The sequence below is a fragment of the Wasmannia auropunctata genome, unplaced genomic scaffold, assembly GCF_000956235.1.
Source record: "Wasmannia auropunctata unplaced genomic scaffold, wasmannia.A_1.0 LD335580.1, whole genome shotgun sequence".
Taxonomy (NCBI): Eukaryota; Metazoa; Arthropoda; class Insecta; order Hymenoptera; family Formicidae; genus Wasmannia; species Wasmannia auropunctata.
This window is the reverse complement of record NW_012027310.1, coordinates 22,161-45,325: the sequence shown is the minus strand read 5'-3', so window position 1 is coordinate 45,325 and position 23,165 is coordinate 22,161. Positions and strand designations below refer to the sequence as shown.

General features: G+C 38.5%; 1 protein-coding gene across 9 annotated transcripts; it reads left to right on the top strand.

The window, feature by feature from the left end:
- Window positions 1-100: 100 nt before the first annotated feature.
- Window positions 101-23,033, top strand: LOC105456691 (multidrug resistance-associated protein 1). 9 transcript variants are annotated; one of them, XM_011700912.1, is made up of 23 exons: window positions 101-558; window positions 3,283-3,582; window positions 3,828-3,965; window positions 4,171-4,284; window positions 4,397-4,596; window positions 5,016-5,036; window positions 5,124-5,309; window positions 5,450-6,083; window positions 6,393-6,539; window positions 6,624-6,708; window positions 6,791-6,990; window positions 7,074-7,575; window positions 7,673-7,681; window positions 8,231-8,411; window positions 8,507-8,636; window positions 8,780-8,999; window positions 16,063-16,283; window positions 17,214-17,394; window positions 17,477-17,585; window positions 17,660-17,786; window positions 18,192-18,714; window positions 18,798-19,044; window positions 19,422-23,033. In XM_011700912.1, exons 1-23 carry the CDS (start codon window positions 508-510, stop codon window positions 19,534-19,536), a joined length of 4,641 nt encoding a protein of 1,546 aa, XP_011699214.1. In that variant the 5' UTR covers window positions 101-507; the 3' UTR covers window positions 19,537-23,033. The 9 variants fall into 9 exon arrangements, with proteins under 9 accessions (XP_011699214.1, XP_011699215.1, XP_011699216.1 ...); XM_011700913.1 differs by lacking the exon at window positions 16,063-16,283 and adding an exon at window positions 12,657-12,877; XM_011700914.1 differs by lacking the exon at window positions 16,063-16,283 and adding an exon at window positions 11,237-11,457.
- The last annotated feature ends 132 nt before the right edge of the window (window positions 23,034-23,165 follow it).

The window sequence follows — 23,165 nt, the reverse complement described above, 5'->3', positions numbered from 1 at the left end:
CGCGGCGCACGGTTGCACGACTGCGGTGACGACGACGACGACGACGACGACGACGACGACGACGGCGACGGCGGCGGCGGGCCGCACTCGGTGGTAGTAAGCCGCCTCTCGCAGACAGTTTCGGAGCAGTGACAGCGACGACACGGCCGGGCTCGAATGACTCGCGCGTATCGCTCGTAGCAACTAGCAGGTGCCGCGTGCTGGTTGGGCTCTCCCCCCTCTGCCGCGTGTACCGTCTTCTCCCCGTCTTCTCCTCGGTCGCATATTGTTGTGCGTGCCGCAGTGTGTGTGTGTGTGTTTGGTGGGTGCTTGAGGGGGACGGAGAGCGATTCCTAGGGCAAGGAAAATCGGTCGCGCCACCCGCCGATCTCTCAGTGTTCTCAGTGGCGTGTGCGCGGTGAGGTCGCAGGTGTGCGATACGTGCTCTCGCCTGTGGTGACGGCTCGGTGTAGTTTCGCCCTCTGAGAGAGGGCTGTGCTCGCCGGTGGATCGCGTAAATGTGTCAGTATGGAGAATCAAACAATTGGAATGGACCAGTTCTGCGGCACCAAGTTTTGGGTGAGTGAGAGGTCGCGAGAGGATCCAATCTCTCTCTCTCTCTCTTCTTCGCTTTCCTCCTCGCGCGCTTTTCCTCCGCGTCCATGATTTCCTCGCGTCGCGATTCCGTTCCGCACGGGAAGAGAGCCTCGTTTCGGCGAGAGGCTCATGCTTCCCCTCCTCGCGAGACGTACAGATATATACCCTCGTTGATCGGTCGATCGTCTCGAGAATCCCGTTCTTCTCCTCAGCCTCTCGTCAAGCCCGAAATGAAACGTTACACGCTCGGAATCGCGCGATCGACCTTCTCGGACGGCGATTCCCCCGAGGTGCGGTAACACGACGCTCCTCGCCGCGCGCGATCGCATAATCCTTTGTAACTGACGCTCAATTTCTCTCTCTCTCTCTCTCTCTCTCTCGCTCTCCGATTGATCCGCGAGCTAGTCCACGCGGGGAACGCGAAGCGAAGGAGTTCCTGCTTGTCGTTTCGAGTTCCTCCGCGTGAACTTTCTTCGCGGATCCGCGGAGCGAAAGAGCGAGATTGAAGAGTGTCCGTCGAGGAGGATCCGCGTCCAGGTTCACGGGAAACCCGGTTCCCGCGGGAAAACGCGCGATATTCGCTCTACTCTGGCATCACTTATTATTAATATTTAATCGCCTCGTGCCGTGCCTCCTTGCGCACACACACGCACACACGCGCGTGCGCGCTCACACAGAGGCACGTACACACGCCTTCCGATTATAGAGCCGACGGCGATAAAAAGCAATGTCATTCCCTTCGATTGCACGATTTTGGCGATATACGGAAATAAATCGCACGCGCGCGCGCGCGCGTGCCCGCGAAGCGCAGCGTAATCTGGGCGCCGCGTCTTCGCAAATATTGCGCTCTCTCAAACAATCGCGCTTTTATCAATTGGGATCCCGCGTATCTTTGCCTTACTCTCTCTCTCTCTCTTTCTCCCGTGCGTGAGATCAGAAGCAAACGCGCAAACACGTCGGACGCGTGCGAGGAGATGCCTTTACGACAAACCACTCGATAATTATCGCGCTCGCGCAATTCGCGGGGATGAAAAAGAGGCGCGATCGCGGAAGACACTTGGAACAATGTATGTACCGCGCATATATCTTTCGATAATGAGAACAGACGCTTCGGAGTCTGTTATAATATTTGGATATCTTTAACCTTGAGCAGAGCCACTGGTTTCCAGCTGCGATCGAGAGGGAGACTGTTAACTTCTCCGAAGAGTATATCCGGGAGATTCTGATGTAAAATTTTTTGCAACGGAATTAAGACCGGCCGCTCGCCGGGATATTTCGAGAGGATAGCCGCGCGAGACGGACGATGAGATCACGAGAGATACGCGAGAAGAAAAATAATAAAGAGGAAAAGATCGTTGGAATAATAGAATAGCGGATTCGTCTGGCTTGTCGCTCAACACGCATTGTTGTGTAATCGTTTTAATTTCCTGCACAGCGGCGCGTCGAATGGAGCGACTTATGTCATCAGGATCTCCCCTTTTTTTCTTTTTTTGTTCGTCCGGTTCGGCATTCGAACGCGTGTCGCACAGTCCCGGTTATCGGAATGACCGATTGCAACGCATAGATAAGATCAATCGACGAGCTCGTGATTCCCTCGCGGATTGGAACGAACCTTTTTTCGTTTTGCGTGCCATTTTTTTTACCGTGGGTTTCGTCGAAATTACTCCTCTCTAAATTAATGTTTTAATATTTGTAAATTTTTCGAAAATTTTGTCATAACCGAAAGAGAGTCGTGGGACATTGTTCCAAGCTTGAACACAAGTCAAGTGTGTAATGTATATATAAGTATTTCGTCAATATCGTTTCGATAAGTAAAACCTTTCCTCATTAAAGTCTATGTCAACGAAATAATACTGCTCGATACGTTCGATCAACCTAGATCGCCGGTTTCTTCACGTCTTTGCCTAGCTGTGTTGTATTTATTTCGTAAACTTGTGTTGATATCGATGACGTAAATACGTAAGGCGCAGGGACACTGACGTGTCTCCTGATATTCCTCGTTTCTCTCAAGAATACCTAACTGATTAAATTCCGATTATATCTCTCAATCGACGATTAACTTATCAAGTAATACCCCTGTTATTTCGTTAACACAGGTGAATATGTGATAATTAAAATTTAATTAAAATCCTTGCTATAATAGGCGATTTAATTAATTTTATATTATGTTGATCGCTGTTTGTCGACTTGAAGCTTTAAAAATTTGGAAAATTACATTTTAATCAATTACATCTCAAAGAATTCTGTTGAATTTAAGTTAAACTAATTATTTTAAGTGAATATGTGACGGCATTCACGTTTTCATATCGTTCACGAAAGAATGATGAAGGATCAGCTTGCGTGCGCCGAATGCACTTTACTTTATTAATTTACTTTATGTTCCACACAATTGGTGACTGATGACTAATTTTTTTAATTGTTTGATATCGATTTTTGCATAATAAAGTAGCTTCGTAATTTGCTAACTTTCTAATTTTCAAAATTATACATTTCTTAGCCGCAAATTATAATTTCTATGAGTGTCACTAAAAATTGAAAAATAGACTTGTCAGTTGTTCATCTTTTTGAAACTGGAACATTTTTTTTTCTTTTTTGAAATGCTTGTAACGAAAAATATTCAAATGCGTTAATATTTCTGTTAACAATAAGACAAAAATCGATTCGTCGAAATTATAACATGTCGGTCGAAATTTCTGACTGTTCTAGGATGCTAATCTAACATGGTACACGAACGAGCCAGATCTAACAGAATGCTTCCAAAAGACGATACTAGTATGGGTACCATGTATATTTCTATGGGCGTTCTCGGCGATGGAAGCGTATTACCTTTTAAATAGCAAAAGGAGAAACGTCCCGTACACGTGGTTATTTATTTCTAAGCAAGTACTTACAGTAGGATTAATTTTACTTTCCATAGTCGACTTAGGAGTGGCGATACACGAAAGTACTTCTCGTACGGTCCACAGTGTTGATTATTGCACACCCATTGTAAAAATTGTTAGCTTCGTAAGTACAACAATTATTTTTTACATTAGTAGATTCTTAAATATATTTTTTATATTGAAATATATTTTAAACGACTTTTGCATTAATTAATAATATTTTTAATAGCTTTAATAATATTTGTTTCTGCTTTTTTTTAAATACAAAATAAAAGTGATGATTATTGATTTGTCATAAAAAAAAATCGTATTCAATCGGTCATATAGATGGTCTGTATAACGTTTAATCAAATTTGTTAATTCTTTCAGACGTTAGCATCGACTTTAATGCAGTACAATAGAAAACATGGAATGCGGACGTCAGGTCTTTTATTCTTATTTTGGTTTTTCCTTTCGCTATGTGGATGTATCCAATATAGAAGCTTTGTAAATGAATTTATTAAAGGGGTACGTTAGATTTTTATTACGTTAATCGCGGATTTAACTATGTATAAGATACATTTGTAAAATTGCATTTTCAACTGAATTTTTTACAATTTCTTATCACAACAGTATCTTTCTCGTGTTATCAGTTCTTATGACACTTTACAAGAAAATTGCTGTTTGTTAAGTAACGTAATGCGATTCATTCGAAGAAATGATTTATTTTCAGGCAGAGCCGACGTACCCATTGGTGTCTTACATGATCTACTATCCAATAGTGGTGATATTGTTTGTACTTAATTTTCTGGTCGATGCAGAGCCTAAATTCTCGGAATATCCTACGGTAATCCATCTCGTATTGATCGTAATAATATATGAGACACATAAACCATGTAGAAATTGTCGTAAGATTTAGAGGCTATTGATGAACAATTTTGAAATACGTTCACTCGCAGGTCGAATCGCCATGCCCAGAGCAAGGCTCCTCTTTCCCCTCGAAAATTTTTTTCGCGTGGTTCGATTCCTTGGCGTGGAAGGGCTTCCGAAAGCCGCTCGAGACGTCCGACCTATGGTCCATGAATCCAGAGGACATGGCCACGGAGATCGTGCCGAAATTCGACAAATACTGGAATAAGAACTTGAGAAAGACGGACGAGTAAGTTTGATCGATAAATCTCTTCGTGCAAAACCAAGGTTGCCTGCAATCAATATGGCTTAGCTTCTTTAAAAGGCGTTTATTTAAAATTGTGAGAAAATATAAGGCATACATTTATATTGATATTGACGCAAAACGTGCGGATTCGAGAGAAAATACATTTATTAGATATTATTAGATATGGTTAATTGCTGATATAAAATTGTTCTTTTAGGAATTTTCTAAAATCGGTTTGTTTAGGATAATACATTTTCAGAATATATTACTGCATTATCTTATCTGCTTTTATGGCTAACGGCATATTATTTGCAAATGCCTCGCATTAAAAAGAATATCTCGTAGATAATTAGCGTGTAGTACCATAATTTTTTCTGACAAAATATTTTTTAACATGTTCATACATTTCTTGTGCTAACAAGGCTGATTTGGACTTACTTTAGGTAGGATGTGTCGTATAACGTGTCTCGCTCATTTTTATCGTTCAACGTAATAGAAAACTGTATAACAGACATTCTTTATTCATATAGAGTAGAAAGTGCAAAAGCGTCGTTCCGAAAAGCGTCCGGGCAAGTGGACTTTAACAGTGGCCGGAAAAAGAAAGAGGCCTCCATCCTACCGCCTATCTGCAAAGCTTTCGGAGCAACATTCATGTTCGGTGCATTCCTGAAACTGATTCAAGATGTTATGACTTTTATCAGCCCACAAATATTAAAGTGAGTGCACACAAATCCTGATTTAGATCTTTTCAATTTTATTCCACGATTTGTGAAACGAAACGAATTTTACAAGATTATTCTGATTGTGTTCCTGACACGGTCATCTTTTTGTAATGCGTTTCTTTTTTTTTTTTCAGGCTTCTGATTGACTTTATCGAAGGGGAGGAGCCAATGTGGAAAGGATACCTTTACGCCGTGTTACTTTTGATCACCGCGATACTCCAGACGTTAGTACTGTCCCAATATTTTCATCGTATGTTCTTGGTCGGGCTGCGCATACGCACCGCGCTGATCGCGGCGATTTACCGTAAAGCGTTGAGAATGTCGAACGCGGCGAGGAAGGAGTCCACGCTCGGCGAGATAGTGAACCTGATGTCCGTAGACGCTCAAAGATTCATGGACCTAACCGCGTACATAAACATGATCTGGTCGGCGCCCCTGCAGATAGTCCTAGCCTTATACTTTCTCTGGAACATCCTCGGGCCGGCCGTGTTCGCCGGTCTAGCGGTCATGATTATTCTTATCCCTATAAACGGATTGATCGCCAACAAAGTGAAGACGTTACAAATTAGACAGATGAAGAGCAAGGACGAGAGGGTAAAGTTAATGAACGAAGTACTTAACGGCATCAAAGTGTTGAAGCTCTACGCGTGGGAACCTTCATTCGAGCAGCAGATACTTAAAATCAGAGTCAAGGAGATTCAAGTGTTGAAAGAAGCGGCGTATCTGAACGCCGGTACGAGCTTTATATGGTCGTGCGCACCCTTTTTGGTATGTTTCTTTTTTTTCGTTAGAAACAATGAATCGTACATTATATGATCGAAAACCTCAGAAATAGAGATCTTATGGGAGGGGGAGTTGTAAATGCCTTACTCTTATTTTTCTTTTTTACATTAAACTCTTAATTTTTTAAGTTTTACTATACATGCATACATCTCTCTTAGAAAAATTTATTTGCAAGAACAATAAATAGCTATAAATATTATTTCTTTTTCCAGTTCTGAAGTTTTCGATTATATTCAATTAAATATTCTTTGCATTAAAAAAAAAATTGTCTTATTTTTCCACAAATGTGTGCAGGTATCTCTGGTGTCTTTTACAACTTACGTACTTTTAGACGAAAAGAACGTCCTAAACAGTAAAATTGCTTTTGTTTCGCTCAGTTTGTTTAACATTCTAAGATTTCCACTGTCTATGCTGCCTATGATGATTGGTAATATAGTTCAAGTAAGTTTAATACTGTCTATATGTTTATTCATTAAGAAATGTTTTTTTTATGCCTGGCTAATATTTCTATGTACACGTTTGCAGGCTTACGTATCTGTAAAACGTATTAATAAATTTATGAACATGGAGGAACTGGATCCCAACAATGTAACACATGATCCATCGGAACGTAAGTGTAATATTTTTTTTTCTAAAGTAATATCTCTACGTGACGTGTCTACAGTACTACATTTTATCGTATTGATTTGTAGCGAACGCGTTAGTAATTGAGAACGGTACCTTCTGTTGGGATAGCGAAGAAATTGAGAGACCAATACTACGAAATATCAATTTGCATGTAGAACAAGGTCAATTAGTAGCAATAGTTGGTACAGTGGGATCAGGCAAGACTTCCCTTCTATCCGCTCTGCTCGGCGAGATGGACAAAATAAGCGGGAAAGTAAATACAAAAGTGAGTATTCCTTCGTCGTGTGTCAGAAAGCAAAGCTCATTGGGATATTTGAAAATGAACGCTAAATACTCTCTCTTACGTAGGGGTCAATTGCATACGTGTCGCAGCAGGCGTGGATACAAAACGCCACGTTGCAGGATAATGTTCTGTTCGGAAAGGCCTTGAACAAGTCAGTGTACAATCGTGTGATCGAAGCGTGCGCGTTGACTCCGGACTTCAAGATGCTGCCCGCGGGGGATCAAACGGAGATCGGGGAGAAAGGGATAAACTTGTCCGGCGGTCAGAAGCAGAGGGTAGCCTTAGCTAGAGCTGTATATAACGATTCGGAAAATTATTTCCTAGACGATCCCCTGAGCGCGGTGGATTCGCACGTGGGAAAGCACATTTTTGAGAAAGTAATAGGTCCGAACGGCCTGCTGAAGAAGAAAACTAGAATACTTGTTACGCATGGCATTACATACCTGCCGGAAGTTGACAACATTATTGTTCTCAAGGACGGCGAGATAACGGAGTGCGGGACCTACAAGCAATTGCTGGAGAAGAAAGGCGCCTTTGCCGAGTTTTTGGTGCAGCACTTACAAGAAGGTATCTATTAAAATGATTTTTTTTTCGCTGCGCGTATATTTTTTTTTATATACGTACTTATTATAAAATTTGCTGTTACATTTTCCCTGGATTTAAGTTGGAAATCGTAAGTCCGCGAAAAAGTAATTACAATTCCTTTTCCTATTTTGTATTGCTTGCATAAGAAATACTTATTATCTTGTCATTAGAGATCGCTAACGATGAGATATTTTGCTAAATCAAAAGTTCTGTTATCCCTTTTAAGATACTGCTTGCCGACAAAGTAGCGAACATTATCAAGACTAATAACTAGTTTTTAATAGTGTAACTAACTTAATATAGACGCTTTCGTGATACAGAATTCTTCATACGTCGTATTACAATTAAAATATAGTTTAATGCAAGTATATTTATCTTTTGATTTTTTACATTGAATTTTTCTAAAGTTATTGAGTTGAAATCAGTTTGAATTTTAATTTTGGATAATTCTTTTTCTCCTGTTCAATTCCCATAATTTATTACTTAATTCTCTTGTCTGAATTTCCATTTTGTGCTGTAGTTGAGAATATGTGCATGTGCGAGTTTTTTTCTCGAATTTCTTCCCATTTCTGTAACATCGATACATCTTGCGAACGATTTATTATTATTCTAAAATCACACGACGAATTTGAAACAGTGCACGGCGCAGATGACGGTTCTGAAGACGACTTACGCGAAATTAAACAGCAGCTTGAATCAACAATGGGAGCGGACGAGTTGCAGCAAAAGTTAACTCGAGTACGGTCTAGGATATCCGAGAGTCAAAGTGAATCCGGCTCTGTGGCCGACAGAAAGTCACTTAATGGTTCTCTGACAAGGTACGCTCTCATAAATAAGATTTTATCTTAAAACGATGATTCAAGTGCGCGCGGAAACTAACTTACGAAAATACGCGCTCTGTACAAAAAAACAGGCAATACTCAACGGAAAGCCAGCAGTCGGCGAATTACGTGCATAGCAATAGTACAAAGGAGAAGGAAGCGGCGAAGCCTAACAACACCGGGGAGAAGCTGATAGAAATCGAGAAGGCAGAGACCGGAAGCGTAAGTTGCACCCGATATCGCTCAATCAATTTTCAAAAAGACGACTTATACACGTCTCCGCAATTTTTGCTTTTTTTTTTCCTCACGGCGGAAAGATTGCTTTTATTCTCACGCATCGTATTATTTTTTTTCCCCCCCGCAAGGTCAAATGGAAAGTGTACTCTCACTACTTGAAATCCATCGGATGGTTCTTGTCGATATCGACAATCGTGATGAACGCGGTCTTTCAGTCGTTCAGCATCGGCTCGAGCGTTTGGCTCAGCGTATGGTCGAATGACAATCAGACCGTTGGAAATGACACGTTCGACACGGCGAAGCGGGACATGTACCTCGGGGTATACGGTGCACTCGGTTTTGGCCAAGGTACGTGTTTCCGTATTACACACAGTTAATTCCATAAAGCGTTCCATAGTTCCGTTTGTCAGGTAGACTCGGTCAGTATTGTGTATATATATATAAAAAAAAAAAAAAGAATTTCGCGTTTACGATGGACGAGGATCAGGTAAGCCTTATCCCTGTCGTTGCTACGTGTACCTATATTATAAATATACATATCATTTTTCTACCGCAGAAGGCAATTACTTCATTTAATACAACGTTAACAATGGCAATGGCACTTAATTTTGCTCGTCATAGCATATCGTAATTCGAAAGGCATGTTCCCTCACAGATTACACATCATTGGGGTATAATTGATCTTAAATTTCCTCATATGTAAAAACTCCAACGAGCGGAGTTGATAATCGAGAAATGATGAATAACTTGACTAACGTGATAACTTTATCGTTCCGAGTTAACGATTATGAATTTTACGTTCGCGAATGTACATCACATATGTGCGTTTAATTCCGAAAATAATCCAATTAATTTCCTTTCAAGAATTTAAACTGAGTGTGGTTTGCTGTGTCTACAGAACACTAACGTTACTAATTAAGAACTCAAAAGGCAATTAGAGATTGAAACTTTTCTGTAGCCATATGTTTTTGATTGCAAGTGTAGTAGTAATAATTATTTTGTAATACAAATGATCGCTTGTTTTACTATTGCATGGAACAATTTTCTGTTTGAAATGCCTTTTATTCGATACGATTTGCATTTTTTGTTAAATAATTTATTAATATTTATTAATAACCTTTTCTATACGCGAAAATTTATATTTGATTGATAGCTCAAACATAATGTAAGAACATTGTTGACGGATATATATGTCATAATATATATGATCAATGAATGTTATATGTGTTTGTATATAATTCTCTTGTAATCTTTTTGTGATCTTGTGATCTATTGTGATCATGGTGTGATCCATCAAAAATATGTTCAGTTGTCGTTTATTAATTCTATTTTTCTCTTATCATACTGTGGACTAAATTACGTGACGTCTATTATTTTATATTTAAAATTTTATTATAGAAAAAAATATTTTAAAAATAATAATACGTTGTTACGTCCAATGTAAGCATGAAGTAGACAGACAAAAAGAAAGCTTCCTAGCATTAATGTGTTCTAAAATGGTAAAAAGAACGGGAAATCAGTCTGTATTTTATTGATTAATCGATGATTTAACTATACTCCGGAGATTTTCAGTGAAATCATTGTAAAATGAATGAAAATCGATAAAAATCATTTAACTGGAAGATAACTTGAAATTTCGAAAAATATTCGCGCTGATTTCCTGATCAGATAATTATGCGTGTAAATTGAGTTGGATGACTGTAGAACGTAGTAACAACACATGTTTAATTTAAAGAAATTTAACCAGGCTTAGGCGGAGGGAAACTCGAGGCATTTCTTATTTGCTAATCGCGGTTGTCCCTTTTAATAGGTCTAATTTGGCTAAAGTCCTATTCGATAAGATGCATTGTGCCTGGATTTTTATTACATTTAATAAACATATTGACACACAAAACACACACACAAACACACATACACGTTTAGCACTGAACGTGGTCGATCCCTTGCTCAAATGTCTAATATGCAAAGTATGACAATAACAATTAACACTCAATGAATTTTAATTGATAAAGAATGACATTTAAATGCTGATATGATGCGCTCCTGCATATCCTTATGATATATTTATTAAATTTATATGAAATACTTCTGTATATCTCACATATTGAATTTTGTATCGAGCAAAGCGTGGAATCGCACAATCACATTTAATGCTATATACAATGCGATGAGAATGCGAGTCATAATATCTCTTTTATGTGCCGCAAATATTTCTCCATCTCGAGCCACGATAGTCTAACCATTAGTTTCGCTTTCTGTTTCGTTATTAACTTATTGTTACCGCTAATGACTAACGCCAGTTAACGTGATCACATGCCTAAATTAAACGACGAAGATTCATTGTTGTTATTTAAGCCTTCTATGTAAAAAGGCAGTTTTTTTTTTCGCAGTATCGAAATTTAACAGTGCGTAATTACGGGCATTAGCATGTCAATTTGGACGTTTAGCAGAACGAAGCAATCCGAAGCGCAAAAATAACAGGTTTTTTTTTTTAGAACTGCGAGCGAGTAGTGTCGAAAAAAGAAATTTTTTCTGCCGATACGACGAAGAGATGTTGCATTTATTTATTTTAAATTGAATTTCAGCCATTTTTGTAGTGCTGGCGCAGGCAGCGTCGGAAATCGGCTGTCTACGGAGCAGTAAACTGCTGCATTCCGAGATATTATACGTCATGCTACGATCACCTTTAGGATTCTTTGACACTACGCCGTCCGGCAGAATATTAAACCGTTTTGGGAAGGACATTGACACACTTGACAATCTTTTACCTACAAGTTTTAGGGCTTGCTTGTTTTGTACGGCATTGGTATGCGAGAGTTTTTAATATCTATATGTTACTATACAATGTTTTTAGTAGCATGACCACTGGTCCACCAATCGGTACAAATATGATCAATTATGTAACGACTTAAAGAGCAGTCTTCTCGCAGCCTCTATTCCTCATTAATGCTTCATTCATTAATGATCGGTGGACAAGTTGATCGGAAGCGCGCGTTATCAAATTGAATTATCGAGTCGACGATAACTTAAAATTTCGCAAAATATTTGTGCTGATTTTCTGATCAGATAATTTCGTGTAAATTGAGTTGGATGACTAGTAGAGCGTAGTAACGAGTAACAACACGTGTTTAATTTAGAGGAATTTAAACAGGCTTAGGTGGAGGGAAACTCGAGACATTTCTTATTTGCTAATCACGGTTATGTTTTGTCCCTTTAATTTAGCTAAAGTCTTTACTCGACAAGATGCATTGTGCCTGGATTTTTATTACATTTAATAAACATATATTGACACAAAACACACACAAACACACTCACACACACATACGTTTAACGCTGAATGTGGTCGAATTCCTGCTCAGATATCTAACGTGCAAAGTAACAATAGCAATTAACGCAGTCAATGAATTTTAATTGGAGAATGACATTTAAATGCTGATCTGATATTCTCCTTTATATCCTCTTATGATATATTTATATTAAATTTATATTAAATACCTCTGTGTATCGTATATTGAATTTTGTATCGAGCAAAGCGTGGAATTGCATAATCACATTTAACGCTATACATTCGATGAGAATTCGAGTTGTAATATAATATATTACAACTCGAATTCTCTTGTGTGCCGCAAATATTTCTCCATCTCGAGCCACGACAATCTAACCATCGGTTTCGCTTTTTGTTCCGTTATTAACTTATTGTTACCGCTAATGACTAACGCCAGTTAACGTGATCACATGCCTAAATGAAACGACAAAGATTCATTGTTCCGGTTACCTCCTATGTAAAAATGGCAGTTTTTTTTTCGCAGCATTGAAATTTAACAGTGCGTAATTACGCGCATTAGCAAGTCAATGTGGATGTTTAGCAGAACGAAGCGATGCGAAGCGTAAAAGTAATAGGTCTTTTTTTTTGTAGAACTGCGAGCCAGTAGTGTCGAAAAAAGAATTTTTTCTGTCGACACGACGAAGAGATGTTGCATTTATTTATTTTAAATTGAATTTCAGCCATTTTTGTAGTGCTGGCGCAGACAGCGTCGGCTATCGGCTGCCTACGGAGCAGTAAACTGCTGCATTCCGAGGTATTATACGTCATGCTACGATCACCTTTAGGATTCTTTGACACTACGCCGTCCGGCAGAATATTAAACCGTTTTGGGAAGGACATTGACACAATCGACAACATTTTACCTCCAAGTATTAGAGCTTGGTTGTTTTGTCTGGCATCGGTATGCGAGTTTTTTTTTAGTTTTAATCTCTGTATGTCTCACTACACACGAATGTTTCTAGCAGAACCACTGGTCCACCAATCGGTACAAATATGATTAATTATGCAACGACTTGAGGAGCAGTCTTCTCGCAGCCTCTATTTCTCATTAATGCTTCATTAATGATCGGTAGACAAGCTGATCGGAAGCGTGCAAATTAACGAGTCGACGTAATTGCATGCCCGACACCGTATGTGTCCTTTCTCATTATGCACTCATGCAAAGTACTGTGTTTATGCTCACTTCCCTTATCTCTGGTTATTATCATACATTACTACACTCGCGCTCCAACATTTCTCGCTCTCTGTACATTTATTATTTTGTACTTATATTTACTGGCCTCTCTCTTTATAATTATATGCACCTCAATTCATGTGTGACTGCAGTGGAGGAACTTGCATATGAACGTTCAGATGAAATCAGGTGATGAGCAACTAATGAAAATGAACATTGCCGATCGTACAGAGCCTTTTTAAACGACTCTCCGTCTCACACTCACTCGCAAAAAAAAAAAAAATAAACTCGATGTACATACCCGACAACAATTCGCGGACGCAAATATCTGATAATGTAAAAAAACTGTCATGATTTTTTTAACTCGATAAATCAAAGCTGATTACCGATCGTTGTAGGCGTGACGGTATTCGCAATGGCGTTATTCCTGGCGAAAGGGACGGTAGTCGCTTCCATGCGTATCTTCGAGGGTACGCTGCAACGCGTACTTCACAACCCGATGTCATTCTTTGACACAACCCCGATTGGCCGAATTCTCAGTCGGCTTGGCAAAGACATTGATATTATTGACAATATCCTACCGCTTATTCTGCGTTCTTGGATGACTTGCCTCTTTTCGGTATGATATTCTCATATAACTTACGCACTACTGTTATAAGTAATGATTCTCTATGACCGTTGTATTGGATTTTAATATTACTTGCCGAGCGATATATTCTTGCTACAGATATCAATATGTCCTCCCTCCTTCTTTTCTTGGTTTCAGTACGTTATTTAAATTTGCTTTGGAGTATTGATCTCTTTGCACGAAGTATATTTCTATTATTTTCTATTGTACTGTGATAATTTACGTTCCATCAGTTATTTATCGAATCACTTTGTATATTGATCGACATTGATTTTACATCAGAATTGAAACGATGAGTTTTCCAAATGCGAAGTAAAAAAAAAAAGAAGTACCTTTTCGCGTAATCGTACCGCGCATTTGAATATACAAAGACTCGACAGACGCGAAGAATAATTAACAAAAAAAAAATGCGGATTTCCAGCGGTAGGAATGTACGTTCCGTCGGAATTTGGATCCGATTGCTAGAAATTTGAATGTGGCATTATTTTGTATAATAAAGCTTGGAGTTTTAGAAGAAACGACGAAATGTTGTAGTAACGTAACGCTAGGCCTGCCGGCTAAGCGTTATACGCGGGCACGGGTACGCTACTTGATCATGTGCGTTTAAGAAGTTGCCGGCAATCACAGCACAGCACAGTGGATCGATGAAGCGTTGAAGGGAAACACGAAGGGTATACATGGTAAGAGATATCCTCTCGATGCTCTGCTTGCCCAGCTCGAAGCAGCATTCGAGCGGCTTACCCGTGCGTTTCGTGCGTTCAGCCGGCCAGGTAACAGCCGCCACACTTTGCGAACGGCTGCTTCTCTTCTTCAACTGAATCTCTAAATTCGTCGAGGAGATACGTTCCTGCTAATGATATCCGAATTTTTTTTTCCGAGTGTCTAGAGAACAAGATACTGATGGAACAATTAAAAAAAAAAAACCATATCCGTGTACGAGATTGATCGACAAGTCCTGATTCTCGGCAATTTGTTAGGACTTGACCGAAGATATAACTGCAGAGAAACACGCAAAGTCGTATCAACGAATCATAGCTTTTCTGTGGAGTTCAGCTCGCAGCTTAACCATCTTACTCTTTTGGGTTTTATTTCGCGGAAGGGTTGACGTGGAATTCGTGAGAATGCTTCCACTGGATTTTGCGTTGTGCCGTCCAAAATTACATTGCATTAATATCGTTAAAATTTATTGATCGAGCATTGATTACGGTGTGTGTGCTTTAGGACCGGATATCCCGCTGTCCGCCTTGCCCTTTCTCGTGAGAGATGTTATAATCATTGATGATGTTCATTTTTGTTTACTGTCAGTACACGTGTTCGGATCCGATGACGTTAAAGGCGTTAAAGAATAATAATTGTGTTGATTTTTTTTTTTTTTCACAAATTCATTCGTTTTAATGTCGCCCAAGACGGGGAACTTGGATTCGTGAAATCATTGTATCATTCTTACATCACTTGGCAAACTCTACAATTGTTTTCTCCTTTTACGTTCACATTGAATTTCTTTCTACATTGGATTTCTCTTTTTTTCTGTTTACTGTCTTCCGTTCCGTTACTGGGAACGTTATTCTTAATTTTAACTTGCCTCGCACGACTGCCGTCGTGATAACTTTGATACAACTACTTTTGTATATAAATCATATATAGTGCAACCATATAGCGTAGTAATCATTCAGGGAATGGACACAATTATACCAGTGATTATTCAATGTACAGAAATGGTTTTGCTTGTGCTTGATAACGCTTATTTACTCTATATTCACTTGCTTGTATAACATCCACCTAATTACGATTTCTGCCTTCTGGGAACGTGTGATTTACTTGTATTTCCTGTTGCTATATATATATATATCTCCTATCTGGTATGCCACACAGCAAACTCCACACCTTCGCATAACATGAGACCAGAGCGGGATAATTTAAGACCGCGTTATTGCCAAATGCAAATTTTGAGTATTACGAGCAGCAATACGGTAGAGGAGAGAGAGAAAGAGAAAAAGATAAATGCTAAATTCTTTACAGCGATCGCGTTCGGCATCTCGGTAGACCGCGTCGAAAAGAGAAAACGAAGCGCGTTTAAGTTTTATAATGTCAAAAAGCTACTCTTGTATGTAATACGGTGCCTCATTTAATGTAAAACATTTATTGTCCGCTTATGTGATAAGTTTTTCCGTGTTAATTTCTTGCTCATCGTTCTGTTTTTTTTTTTACATTTTTTTCACGAATCGCGCAAACCTGTGTATGGAGGTGCGGTTACAATGAAAGTCATCCATGTCTGATGTTGTAGCGGTGGCGAGCTTTTTCTGCGATTTGGCACCGCAGTTGGGCTGTTGGTTGGCTGCTCGCCAGATGCACATAGTGATGCTGCGTGCTGTGATGCGTGCCCCATTGACCTTCTTTGATACGACTCCTATTGGTCGTATTATCTCCAGGTTTGCTAAAGACGTGGACGTACTGGATACATCTCTTCCCCCACAAATTTCTGATACCATCTATTGCTTGTTCGAGGTAAAATTTCTTTCTCGTAGCGTGCCGAGAATTACCGGTTGGGAATCTCTTATCACTGTTTCCATCCCTCCCCGTCCGCCCGTATCTTCTCGACCACGCAGTTTGAGTTCCGCACGTGTACTGTCATCACTTTCCATCGGAGAACTTTGCGTACACCGTAAAAACTGCGATCAGATATGCGTTGCTATCCCCCCGGATATATATATGTGTATAATTTGCGTTTGTTAAGAGGTGCCTGCGAATAATAATGGTGGTATTTGGTATATATATATTGTACGCTGGACACTTATTCCCTGTCTGTATAAGCTTTGCAAGCTGATTTTGAGAATACAATTAAATGTGCCGTAGAGTCCGTTCACCGAGTATATACATATATATAATTGTGTCCGTTCTCGATAGAATGACTGCTGTCGATGAAATTACTCTTGTATTGAAGTAAAAAGGGTACTTTAGCAGTGTCGAGTTTGATCGAGAGAGATTTAAGTACACCTTGTACCGCTAACGCTTACTGTACTTGTCCAATGCACAGAGTGATAATCATATTCATGGTACATGTTGGTGGGCCTATGAAACGACCAGCACTGGCTTGTCTTTTCTGTACAACATGCTGTCCGGAAGAAATATAAATGCTTTAATCGCAATGGAGTTTCTGCATGGCATATTATGTTTTTTTTTTTTTTTCGTTTATACTCCTCTTATCAAGCTGATTCGTTCGATCAACTTTGCGTTTTTTATTTATATGTTTTTTTTTTCGTTGACACGCAGATACTTCTTTCTGCTCCGACAATAATTTACATATGGTAATATTAACATCGCAATACGGTAATATTAACATCACAATACAATATTAACGCATCGTTCTCTATCTTACGAGAATAATTGATAAAACCGAATTTCTTTCAGCGTTATTAACGGTTGTATGCATTGCAGGTGATAGCTACTCTCGTTGTCATAAGCTACAGTACACCTATATTTATCGCGGTGATACTGCCAATAGGCGCGATTTATTATTTCATTCAACGTTTTTACGTTGCCACGTCGCGCCAATTAAAACGATTAGAGTCCGTGTCAAGATCTCCTATATATTCGCACTTTAGTGAATCGGTGACTGGTATGTTCAAAACTCTTTAATATTTTATACTACTTATTAATAAAAATTTACGTCCCTAAAAATAGTCGTGTCTGTCATTTAGGTGCGCAAATAATTAGAGCGTACGGCGTGCAGGAGCAGTTTATCCACGAATCTGAAAATAGAGTGGATTTCAATCAAGTGTGCTACTTCCCTAGCATTATTGCAAACAGGTACATATATATTTCCATATGACGTAATTGCATTTCTCTGTGCATAGTTATTAACCGAAACGTATGTATTGCAGATGGCTGGCCGTGAGATTGGAGATGGTTGGAAATTTAATTATATTCTTCTCAGCTTTGTTCGCTGTTTTAGGTAGAGATACCATGAGTTCAGGACTCGTTGGTCTGTCGGTCAGCTACGCCTTACAAGTAAGATACAATTGATATATGTATATGTATGTAACACGACATTTCAGCGTTATATATAATGCGATATTCTTTACGATGTTGATGAAACGTCTCTCACGTAAAGCAAAGTCAAAAGTATTTACAGCGCTTGCTACATGCGGGTTTATACACGGAGAGAATTTTTTTTTAAATTTATCCTGCAAATCATGTTAATTATGAGACAATATAGTATTTAGGCAAATTTTACTGTGCACTACAATAAGATTTCGCAGTAAAATTTACCTAAATACTATATTGTCTCACAATTAACATGATTTTCAGGGTAAATTTTAAAAGAAAATTCTCTCCGTGTATGTTTATTTGGTACTTTGTAAAAGGCTCGTATGTATTCGCACATGAGAACATCGCACGTTACGTCTGCTACAGATTACCCAGACCTTAAACTGGCTGGTGCGCATGACGTCCGACGTCGAGACCAACATCGTCGCGGTGGAGAGAATAAAGGAGTACAGCGAGACCGACCAGGAAGCGCCGTGGAAGAACACGGAGTACACGCCTTCGAAGGAGTGGCCTAAGCACGGTCGCGTCGACTTCAAGGACTTCAAGGTCCGCTACAGGGAGGGACTGGATCTCGTGCTGCACGGTTTGACGTTCAGCGTACTCGGCGGCGAGAAGATCGGCATAGTGGGCAGAACCGGCGCCGGAAAGTCGTCCCTGACATTGGCGCTCTTCAGAATAATCGAGGCGGCCCAGGGCAAGATCTTGATTGACGACGTCGATATCTCTAAGCTGGGTCTTCACGATCTGCGCTCGAGGTTGACCATCATTCCTCAGGATCCCGTATTGTTCTCCGGAACGCTAAGGATGAATCTGGATCCTTTCGATTGCTATTCCGACGAGGAAATCTGGAGGGCGTTGGAGCACGCTCATCTGAAATCGTTTATAGAAAGTATGATCTCTATATGATTTTCCGTCAAAAAATTTCGTATTTTTAGAGAGAGAGTTTAATCTATTTATTTATCCACCTTTCAGACTTGCCAAGCGCTCTTTTACACGAGGTTACTGAAGGCGGAGAGAACTTAAGCGTGGGGCAACGACAGCTGATCTGTTTAGCGAGAGCGTTACTTAGAAAAACGAAAGTTCTCATATTGGACGAGGCAACAGCCGCGGTTGATTTGGAGACAGATGATTTAATTCAGACCACCATCCGCCAAGAATTTAAGGATTGTACAGTTTTGACAATAGCCCACAGGCTCAACACTATTTTAGATTCCGACAGGTGCGTTTCGAGTTATTTTATAATTGTGTTTCGTGTGTACTTTTTTTTACAATTATTTTATTTTAATCGACAATATCTTTAAAGAAATGAATTGAGAAGATCAAGAAAAATCACTATAGATTGTTTAAATTTTCCTTCCGAGTTATAATAAATTTTAGAACTTTACACACGCATGTTTTTGAAATGTTAGTCATTATAACGCGTGTACTTGTTAATCTTGCTAATATCAGGTCGAAACGTGCCGCATTGTGCATTTGTTGCGGAAGTTTGGGCGACTGCCTCTATTTTCAGTTTCCGCTTGCAATTATCACGATTCGATCGCAAAGCCATTTTCTATTTTCGGCTTATTATTATCGAACAATAATAATGTGTTTCAGGGTGATTGTATTGGACAAAGGTCTGATCGTCGAATATGATTCTCCGGAAGTGCTACTTCGCAATTCAGCTAGCTCTTTCTACAGTATGGCTAAGGACGCAGGTCTAGCTGCTTAAGCAAAGAGGAAAAAAAAACAAGAATTCATATCACGTAATGATTTTTTTTAGCGGCTGTACGTTATCCGCGCGAGCCAAACGTCGAAGTAAACGACACGCAGAAAGCCATAGAACAAACAAAAAAAAAAGATAAAATGCATAGCCTTAGTATAGATATTAATTTGTATAGCGAAATATTTCTACTCAGAGAACAAGCGAGAGCGTTTCGACGTAATCGACGGTGCAAGAACGCCGAACTCTCGTTCTCAGACTTACTGTTGCCCAGATCTTATCGTGTGACGAGCGACGAACTCTTGCCAATTGTACCGTCGATTATCGAACATATATTCTAGGATAAGTTTTGTAGTGAGGTATCATCACGAAGCAAGCAACGCGACACACCTCGTTTCTAAACTAGCGTCGATATCCGATACCTAACTTTAACTAGGCAACGATCGGGTGGATTCCTATTTGATCAGTATGTTGTAATCAGTGAATTATTTTTCACGGTGTACTTCATATTATATTCCAAAGATCCATTTTTATTTAATTTGTAATACAATTAGTGTACTTAATTATATAAAAGTTTTCATAAGAATATCACGACGAATTTTTATCTATTCATTTGTAGAGCAACAATATTCGATTAACATTACATGATATATAATAATTAATATTATTATTATATTATGAACCATGTACTTACAGAATGTAACAGCGTTATAATTAATTGTAAGTAAATAATATTGGCTTGAATAATATCCGCAAGCCTAAGTTGACTAGGAATATGTTTCTAAATACTCGATCACGCGATAGGAATCCTTGCACCCGACAACCTCCGAGTTAAGTTACGCCCATTTGAATAGTTCCAATTACTGAAGTAAGACAAACGTGTGTACAGTGATCGATAAAAGTGCGTGTTCACTCAGATTAAAAAAAGAAGAGGAAGGAAGACAAAAGAGTTAATTAACCGAGATTGTTCCAAGTAACTCATCAATTTAAACAAATGAGCTCTAGAATACAACAATTCTCAATTATTGCTTTAACAACATTCGGAATTGTTAAAGCTGTTCTCCATCCTTAGATTTCGAGCGCGTTTTTTTTCTACGGACTATATATTGTTCACACTCGGAAAAAGATGCATTTTTTATTTTCACTTTCCTTTTAACATATGACAATCAGTCGCAATAGTGTTATTTATTTTCAACTTGTTATAAATCACATACAATGTTAATAGATCGAGCGAGGTGTACTTTACTGCATATTTACCCTTGTTAGAGACAAATTAATTTTAAACCCAAGTTCAGTAACGTAACATTTTATTTTTATAAATCACTTGTTGAAACGGATAAACGGCGTTGCAGTGACAGTTTTAATTTAGTATACATTTTGTATGCGGCAAAAGTATTTAGAGGAAAGTAATGCGACATCACATTTTACTGTATATATACTCTATCTCTTTATAAAGTTTCATGTATTATCCAAAGTAAAGTAGTTTAAACATCTGTGCCTATTTTACAAAGAACAGAGAAAACGCATTTATCGAGAATTATATATATACTACAAAAAACTTGTAAAGTTAACTCGCATAACTTCGTTTCTTTTCAAATGATTTAATCGCGTTCGTAAATCATACTTCAGCCAGTGTTCTCTTAAACTGTTTGCTATTTTGTATAGCGATTGTATATGTACTAGATTTGTATAGCATTTTAATCTCTTTAATGGCGTATATCTCTTTAATATCGTATATTATTGGATACTTTCGAGAGTATTAATATTGCGTTAGACTTGCCTTGTGTATTTGTCGTTTTATTTGTAAGGCTGCAGAAAAAAAAATGAGATAATCATTGAAAAAATCGTTCTATAATCGCTTAGTGTCTATTTAAAGTTCCGTTTTTGGAAATAACGATTTAATATTCATGAAAAAAAAAAAAAAAAAATTTGCGTGGCTCTTGAAAAAAAATTGGTAGCTACAGCTAAACTTACAATGAAAGGAAAGTAATGTTTCTCTAATGACGAGCGCATTCGAGATAATTGATGATATAAATATAAAAACCAAACCGCCAAGTAAACCAATTTTTGCCAGTACGTTAACTCGATGCATTTTATATATAATCTTGTCTCCTTTTGCAAAACTACAAAACTCGCAGATCTGATGTAACCGTCAGGAATATAAAAATTAGAAAATACATCGGTAAATATTTATAGCGTTATTAAGTTATAATTTAAATGTGGAAGTAAAAGAAAGCTGTGCTCGTGTTGATTAAATTATGCGGCGATTTATTTTTTTTTGTCTAATATTATAAGTTTCGTTCTAGAAAATTTGATCCTGCGTTGTATGTACGAAATTTTTGTTATCGATACTCGTGACGTACTTCCAATCTGTTTTCTTGTGCGAAGTTAGAAGAAATCCGTAGAAACCTGTCTTGCCATTCGTATAAAGCTAGATACTAGATATAATAAAATACTACTTTATGTAACTCTCTTGATTAACTCTTTCGAGTTTTTTTGGCGACGCGATAAATTGCCGTGGAATGAAAAGTTACCGATTCAGTGTCCAAGGATCGCTTGAGAATCTGTCTCGAAAGAGTTATACAAGATCAATTGTTTTTTCACGATTATATATTGCAAAGAGAAAACGCGAAATTGTATGCTGGCGCTATTATTTTCATTGTCAATAATGTATAGATTAAACCACGCATTAAATATTTTTTAATACTTTTTAGAAGTTACGCTCACGGCTTTAGTTTGAATTATCTCTTGTTTTAGCAGCGTGCGAGCGTCGTTGAGCCGAATTTTTCGAGTACGAATAGCGGCGATGAATTGTTTCTTTCTTTAGCTTTTTTTTTCAATTATATTTGATATTTTTTTTAATACATCTGAAGTTTTTACAATGTCCCGGTGTTATGTAGATATTTGAAACGGAAGAGATGTGTAAATGATATCTTCGAGCCAGTTTCGATCTGTAAATTATGTCTCATTCGTTACGTACCTTAGATATAATGCTAAGCATTAAAAAAAAAAGAAAGCTATAAAAGATCCAGGGAATAAAAAGATTCTATTATACTGTATTACACGCGCGTGCGAGAAGAGCTTACTAACACAACAACTACAATAAGCGCGGAAGGATAAGTGCCTTCTTGTAAGAACAAAAAGAAAAAAAAATAGCAGGAAGCCGACATACCGTTTGTAACGTAACTTCAGAAATTTGTCAGTCTGTACATTTAATTTTTCTTTCCAGCGCGTGCTTCTCTCTCTCTCTCTCTCTCTCTCTCTTTCGATGAGACGTATATAATCTAATTGCTATGAAATTTTGGTAGGACTCCAGCTGTTCTGCCGCTACGAGAGCTGGTCTCGCGTTTCGTTATATCGTCATTTAAGTAATATATGCATGTAAGATACCTTTTGTTTCTCATCTGTTAGATTTATTGTCCGCGCAGGAAGATTATAGCTGTGTATAAAGTAACAGTGGGGAAATATAACGGAGTTCGATTTGAACGAAACATTGGAGATATGGACGAGTATGTACGAGTTACCTCTTTTTCTTCTACGTAAAAAATTACGAGAAAATTTAGAAAATTACTCGTCGGTCGATAAAGAAAAAAAATTACGAGTTGCTCAAGGCTGAGCGACCGGGTGTTCAACGATTT